General features: G+C 45.9%; 2 protein-coding genes across 5 annotated transcripts in view; one reads left to right on the top strand and one right to left on the bottom strand.

The window, feature by feature from the left end:
• Window positions 1-6,445, top strand: part of LOC135902333 (midasin) — a 369,755-nt gene extending 363,310 nt beyond the window's left edge. For all 4 annotated transcript variants that reach the window (XM_065432311.1, XM_065432313.1, XM_065432314.1 and 1 more), the window contains 2 exons: window positions 2,804-4,008; window positions 6,230-6,445. In XM_065432311.1, coding sequence (XP_065288383.1) covers window positions 2,804-4,008; window positions 6,230-6,406 — 1,382 coding nt within the window. In that variant the 3' untranslated portion in view covers window positions 6,407-6,445. The remainder of the gene's footprint in view (window positions 1-2,803; window positions 4,009-6,229) is intronic.
• Window positions 6,446-6,457: 12 nt separating this feature from the next.
• On the bottom strand, window positions 6,458-7,723 carry LOC135902337 (DNA polymerase beta-like). The gene has a single exon (XM_065432325.2). It carries the CDS (start codon window positions 7,463-7,465, stop codon window positions 6,458-6,460), a length of 1,008 nt encoding a protein of 335 aa, XP_065288397.1. The 5' UTR covers window positions 7,466-7,723.
• Between the last annotated feature and the right edge of the window lie 132 nt (window positions 7,724-7,855).

Below are 7,855 nucleotides of genomic sequence, written 5' to 3' on the forward strand. Positions count from 1 at the left end.
CACCACGGCGGCTCCACAGTTCTGGCTGACTAAAGGTGTACCTGGTGCATGCATCATTACACACGTCACGTCGCAGCTATCTGGCTGACTAAAGACGTGGCCTAGTGCACATGTCATTGAGCACGTGACTGCACAGCCGAATGACGAGGAGGTAGCGCCACGTCACGAATGTATAAAATAATAACATCTCACTAAAGGAGCCATAATGCTTTCGCATTCCCTCTCATAAGCAGTCTTAAGTGTCTCTCGCAAATTTTTTAAGCACTATAAGTGCATTTTGCTTGAACCAATCCAGCTTTATAATTCAACATCATATGATATGTGTGCTTCTGGACACGAAAGGAAACTTCTGAGAAAGCAAACTCCGTTTGGAAATGCCTATTAGCATACTTTAAAGGGCCCCTCACCGCAACTGGCCATCTTGAGCTGACAAGCGCAAAGCATACATTGAGTGATAACGATCATCTCTGCAAAGTATTGCATTGCTACGCACCGTAGAAAGATCTGAAATTTAAAACCGAACGCCGTTTTTCCTTCTCGTCGCGGCCACCGCGCTGCAAGCCGGAAGATGACGTACTCATGTACCTGTGCCTATGTACTGGTGTCCACAGTGTGACGTCGCTCATGGTGACATGTGTCCGAGAATTATTCAAGACAGCATCTGTTATCTGTGCGATCTGTTGCTTGAATTGAGAAATTGAAGTTTAGAGAAACAATAAAACACACAAACGGAATGTCTACATGTTTTTGTTTCCCTTCGCACTGAAGCAAGAGAGGTGTACTTCCGCTTCATCTGCTTGTTCCCACGGTCGTGCGATCACGTGCGTAGTACCAAAACCATGCCATTTTCTACCATGCTCCAGTGCATGATCGTGCTCTGTGATCCACTCGTTCTTCCTCAGTATTCATGTAGCATTGAATTATACTGCTAGTCATGTTTCCTTGTGCACAGCGCGCAAAATCGTGTGCTGCGCGAATGCGCACGGCGCCGTCAGCAGAAATGCGTGGCATCGAAAAAAAAAATAAAAAATGCGAGGAGAAAAGATAAATGAAGCCGGGGCCTGTGACATGTGTCACGCGACCCTCAAGGTCTGGTATGGGAGAGTGCAGTGAAGGAATTTCGCTTGCGAAGGATAGACGGGGCGAGTGGAGAGAGCGTCTTGCTTGGCAGTGGAGCCCGCCTGCTAAAATCATGGGTTCGTGGCACTGAAATATTTCTATCTCGGCTACTAATGAGCCGACTTGAAAAAATTTTTCGGCAGAACGCTCCCTAGACAACATGTAACAACTTCCAGCGTATAACCAAAATTTGCTATGAGGCCTGGTGAGGGCCCCTTTAAAGACATTGTTTGCACTTTCAAGCTACAAGTAGCTTTTGTTTTTAGATATTTCAGCTGTAAAGTAACCTGCTGCACTGACATGTATTGTCACTGTAGCATTGAATGACACTAAATATGCCTGTGTAGCACCAGATATTAGCCTTAGCCACAAAAATCACTAACCTTACTTGTGTGATGTGCATACTATACCACATAATGTAGCTTTTTCTTATGTTCAATGTTGAGCACAGGCAACAGAAATGTGACATTGTTCTATGTTAATTTAATACCAGGGTTCATGTAAGCCAAATATACATGAATGTTACAAGAGCACATTCCTGTGTTGTGTTGGTCGTATTTAAGTCATGCACTTAAAACATAATTGCTTCTAGTTGTGGGCTGTAGTATTCAGTCTTAACCAATAGTTCTTGTTCAAATGGGGCAATTGTATGCTTTCTCGTATACATTGACTTTTAATATACTGTGTTTGTAATTTGTGGGGTTCTCACCCGTGCTCTTGGGACAAAGGAATGACAACACACTAGTGCAAACAATCACAAAGGCATTTATTGCACCTTTCATAGACTAATGCCTCCTTGCCGAGTTGCTATGCACAAAGCATGCCGATGGGCGCGCGACAAATCGCGGATGTCCGACTCACTGCGACCGGAAAACGAGCGAATATGTTTGCCCCATGCTGGACCCCAACGCCTGGTCGATCGCGCGTACGGTCACCCGAACAGTGGTGAGTTTGAACTATTGTGTTCATCCATTCCTGGGTAGGCTTTGCGAGACAGTCTCGCAGAAGCATGGATCGGCGCAGCGCAGAACGTCCGTGCCGCTCGCCGACTCCGAGCCAGAGAGGAAAAGCCTTCTCCTTTTTGCGCCCAAGTAACTCCGCTGTTAGGTGGCCTTAGCAGAGCCACACTCATGCCATCTTTCGCAATGCGCTTCAACCAGACCGCTGGCACCAAGCCACGCGGCGAAGCCGGATTACAGGAGATTGGAGCAATGCGGGAAAACAACATATCAGGGGACGTGTGAGAGTCTCGCATCCTCACAAATTACACAGCCTACTAAATTGTTGCAGCTTTTCTCAGATTTTAAGTTTTTTCTCAAGGAACGTAACACTTGTTAAAACATCCAGTACTGCAAACTTCCACCATTTAGCATTGCTTGGTGCACTAGAATTGTAAACTGGTGTGCCTCTTCCAAAAGTTTGTGCATTGTTATATGTCACATCACTCATGTTGCGTTGCAGCAGCAAGTATTACGACATATTCTATGTTTCTGCGTTTCTTTCTGCGTTTGTCTTGAAACTTCAAAGCTATAGTCTCCATTGTCAGGAATCTATGGGCATTACCTTGCCCAACATACTTTGTACGCTCTTGGTCTATACCTATAGAGCTGGGCTACTGTCTTGTGTTACAAGCAGGGACAAGGCAATTTTCTTTAACTTCTGCTTTCACACTGTTTGCACACAGGTGGGCAGACCAAAGGTCTTTCTGGGTCTGGCCCAAGCAACGAGAGCCAGGCTGATGATGAGTCAGTGCCTTTCAAAACATCGGAGATGCGCACCACTGCGGACCCAGAAGGTACGAAGCCCCACAAGCTGCAAACCACCGAGCATCAGAGCACACAGCCGAAGGACAAGGAAAGGGCTGAGCTCTTCCAGCATGTCACCAGTGAGGAGGTGCACGATGAAGTCACACTTGATACAGCTACACCAGAGCAAGCGCAGGCCGCAATAGAGAATGCAGAGGAGGAAAGAATGCCAGACCAACTAACGGAACAAGACCAAGAAGAAGCTATGGAGGAAGACCAAGATCATTCAGAAAAGCCTCCAGCCACACATAGAAAAGCAGCCACTACAGAGAAGGCAGAAACAAAGGAGAAGCCAGGCACTGTTGTGGAGACTGCATTTGTGGAACGTGGCCCTGAACCAAGCTTTCACACCAATATGAATCTTGTGGCAGAAGTAGAAATGGATGAGGAAGTACGCCGGCTGGCCGAGTGGGAAGTGGCCACCATCCAGCCAGGGTCAGAGACATGGGCAGCCTGGGAGAAGGCAGAGCGTGATGTTGCTCCACTGGTGCAGGAACTTTGCGAACAGCTCCGGCTTGTGCTAGAGCCAACCAAGGCATCCCGGCTTCGAGGCGACTTCAGGTCTGGCAAGCGGCTCAGCATGCGACGCGTAATTGCATACTTGGCAAGCCAGCTGCGCAAAGATAAGATTTGGCTGCGGAGGGTGCAGCCTTCACAGAGACAGTACCGTGTGATGCTTGCCATCGATGACTCGCTCAGCATGGGCCCTAGTGGGCCTCTTGCTCTGCAGTCATTGGCACTCCTGGCCCAGGCACTAAGTTTTCTGGAGGCAGGGGAGCTGGGTGTGGTGAGCTTCGGTGAGCAAGTGCGAATACTGCACTCGTTGGGCCAGCCATGGACACGGCAGTCGGGTGCCACAGTGGCTGGGCTGTTGAACTTCCAGCAGACTCGTACACGTGTAGCTCCTCTTCTGAGGGCGGCAACAGAGCTCTTGCCCCCCGGCCCAGACACGGCTCGATTACTGCTCATCATTTCGGATGGCCGAGGCATCTGCAGTGAAGGGGACGTAGCAAGTGCAGTGTGCAAGGCCCATTCACAGGGACTTCTTATGGTGTTTGTTGTGTTGGACAGCTTGGGTGGCAAGGCAAGTGTATATTTTTTTCTGATGTTTCAAAGTACCTTCATTTTTGCTGTTTGGTTCACTCCTTCACTTTGTGAGCTGCATTTGTTACTCAAGCATGTTGGCGGCTGCAAGAACAAACCCAGTGCCTCAACATTTTGCTGATTCTGCCTAGCATAGCATCTGAACCACAGTTCAGTCCACAAGAAACACCTGATTAGTATTCCACCATTATTACAGCTAAATATGGCATGAAGGCCTGCGGGTTATTTTTTCATGTGTATATGTTCACTTAATACATCATATGAGCCGCTCGTTTCTTATAAATATTAAGAAATGTTACAGTTACATTGCCTACCTCATTACGTGTTCCCTTTAAGCGTGAACCATGCTGCACAACCATATGAAGTGAACAGATAATGAAGGCTGGGAATGCATAAGGCAAATTAACATAGTTTTAATTGAAATGTGGAAATAATAAGGAAAAGGAGATGTGAAAGTGTACAAAAGGACAACTTGCCACTGGTGTGAGCTGAATCCACATCTTCAGCACTATGTGTGCTTTACCAATGAGCTGCCACAACGGATGTCCTTGCGTACACTTTCTTGGGTATTCATCTATGTTAAAAGATTAGCCCTAGAATTGTTAGCCAGCACCACTTGCGGCCTCTTGGTTACCGTTATTCCTCTTGACCGTACTACGTAAATTTTTTACCTTGGCATGCAGCAACTGGTTACTAGTAGCACACTTGAAGTTCAACATTAATGATATACATTTGATGGCTTGATAACTGCGGGAAGAAATTATAGAAAAAGAAGTCTTTTTTTTCTCTCAATGGCAAGAACATGTGGCACAATAAAGTTGAAATGAGGGCAACTTATGTCACACATGTGATGTTTACGAGGACTTGGCCCTTATAGTTATTGTGCACAAGTGTTTCACAACTTCAAGGAATTATTTAAGGAGCTTGCTATGCCTCTGTAAGAATGCTCACCTTAAACTGCAAGATGGTTTTAGACCTTGGGTAAGTTCTGCATCTGCTTTGCACAAGACAAAGGCACTTTTGACCTGTAGCATTTGCTCAGCCTGCATATCCATTTTTATTAGTGTGTGGTAAAATTTTTTATTATTATTTCATCTTTTACCCTAGTCATCTCTATTAGCATGCGAAGGTAACATCTGCAGCTGTCGCTAAGGTCTCTCCCTCAGCTCTAGCAATACTGAAAATATTGTCTCTTTTAGCCATTTCTGGTTCAAATATTAATTTTTAGCTATAAAGTCTATATTTTCTACATTTGAATGAGCAAAAGGAATGAAAAAAAAAATGTTATTGCAATCTTTCACATTAATTTGAACGCTTGTCATGAGTTCAGCAGATCACAAGGAGCAGTCTTCTAAATTTACAATCACGAGTGTGCAAAACGGCCACAAATTATCTGAAGACTGATACATGGCATAGGTGCCTGGCTTCAAAGGTATGGCAAAAAGGCCCGATCTAGGCTTGCTGCAGCCTGTGGACTGTTGTAAAATTGTTGGAAGAAATTATCAGTGGCCCAAGTCTATGTAATTTGTGCAATTACTGTTGTTGGCAGTCTTATTCTATTATTTTTAGCTTTTGTTTTTCTACAAGTCAGATATTCCTTGTAAGGCATTACAATATTCCTGCAGAAATCATTGGACCATAAATGTTCAAAATTTTGTCTTCTCAGTGCAGTATATGTGAGAGGGAGACTGAACAGGGCGACTCAACTGATTCAGCAGTAGGCAAATGGGTGTTAATTCTTGTAGTTCACATTTAATCTTTAGTATCATTTATGGAATACAGAATCAATAAGCAAACATCAAGTGAGCATCGGAAGGGCTTGCTCATCATGAATGATGTCTTTGGAGATGCTGCTAGGACTCTTGCATTGCTTTCTCCTTGAATCATCTTAGTTTTTATACATCAATGGTTACTTTAGCTAGCCTAAAAAGTTGGTTTGTTCTGATATAGAAAATTTATTTTTATCATATATGTATAAATATAAGACAGTAAAGGTTAACTGTACTCATTGTGACAATGCAGAACATTATCTTCAAAAGAGCTTTTGTATATGAGTGATGTTACTGCTGTTACCCATAGATTTAGCAAATATTTTTCCATTGGACATATGCTTAATACATCAGGAGACACATAAAAATAATTGCTTCAGTGTTTTGCCTTCTTGCTGAAGTCTTTTTTTCGTGTTGACTTTGGCTCTCTAGGACTCCATCCTTGAAATTCGGCAACCAGAGTTCGGGCCCTCAGGGCAAGTCAAGCTTCGCAGTTACATGGAGCGTTTCCCGTTCCCCTTCTACCTGCTTCTCCGGGACCTTGCCTCAATGCCAGCTGTCCTGGGTGAGGCACTGCGCCAGTGGCTTGAACTGGTCTTGCAAGCCTAGCAGGATTATGTGTGAATAAATTTGCTTTGTACCATTCCACAGTCGCAGTGTTCACTGCCCAAGAGGCCCATTGCGCTTGTGTGGCTCCCAGAAGGGCAAGCCCAACCAGTCAAACACATCACGTTCACTAGTTATAGGCAGAGGCTCCCCTGGGACGCCTGTGCAACCAATTGGACGTAACGCGTATTCACTGAGCTTCATATTCTGCTGAACGGCGTGCGCACGCATGCTCTGGTTAAACAAGTCACTGCCTGTGAAGTACAGCAAACCGCAGAAGAACTGATCTTGAGGAAGTATGCGGATGTCTATGCGTCGGTGAGGCCGCGAAGAATCGAGCTGGCACACACCCGCAAACTTTGTTTCTCCCAAAGACATTATGTCAGTGATAAAGCCCACTTGACGAAGGTATTCCACGAGACGTGCCAGCAGTTTGGATGGCCTCCTGTCTGTAGATCGATAGCTTTTGTGGCACACCAACAAGTCGATGTCGCCGCTCGTAGGCAGGCCTCTTCGATAGCTGCCGCACGCTACTGCCTCGTAGTCTTCATCAAACTGGTGCAGTGCGTCAACAACCCTGGCCTCCAAAAGACTAACTTCTTCTCGAGGTATGCGCTTCTCGATGTCTTCCAAGTAACGCAGCCCTATCTTCTGGTGTTCCGTCAGACAGTCCTGGTTCCGACGCAGGTCCTCAATGCTGTGAATGCCACGGTCATGAAGGGACTTTGCGTGCGCTGGTCCTATTCCCGATACCCGCGTTAACTCTTGGATAGCATTTGTACTTTCATCGCTACGAACTTTCTCTAGTTTCGCAACTTTTCCCGTTCGTAGGAACTCCTCTATCTTTTGCGAAATTTTCGCACCGATACCGGGAAGGGCCTTTGCTTCTTGTGCACTTTCCACTCTTTTGTCGAGCTTCTCAAGCGTCACGGCTGCTTTGCGGTAGGCGTTGCTCTTGTAAACGTTACGCGTGACGTTCTTTTCGTAGTCCGCTAGTTCGTTCAGGAACTCGCAAATATCACTGTTCGGATTACCCGTCTCGCTCCACTTCTTCTTTCCCATGTCAAAATAACAGCTCCACAAGAACACTCGTGTGCCTGCACCAGACAAACAGCCCCAATTTCACCTACAAGATGCGCTGTTGCTTAAGTATAGCTCGAGGTTCGTCGCCAATCGTACTGTGCATGGTACGAAAGCACGAATGTAAACTGTGTAACCTACGATGTCGTACCAACGCCTTTGCTACGACTACGACCATAGAATTAAGCAGACCCACACAGATCTCCCTGCTTCAGCACGCCTGGTCTAGTTCGCCCCTTTTACCGTTAGGGACGAAACGTACGAGCAGAGTGGCGCTAGTTATAGCCTGTTCGTTGTCGTCTGCTTCTGCGATCTGTTCAGCGCTCGTGCTGCCATTTCAGCAGACACACAGCGCTTGTATTGATGGTAAAT

This window comes from Dermacentor albipictus, chromosome 5, assembly GCF_038994185.2.
Source record: "Dermacentor albipictus isolate Rhodes 1998 colony chromosome 5, USDA_Dalb.pri_finalv2, whole genome shotgun sequence".
Taxonomy (NCBI): Eukaryota; Metazoa; Arthropoda; class Arachnida; order Ixodida; family Ixodidae; genus Dermacentor; species Dermacentor albipictus.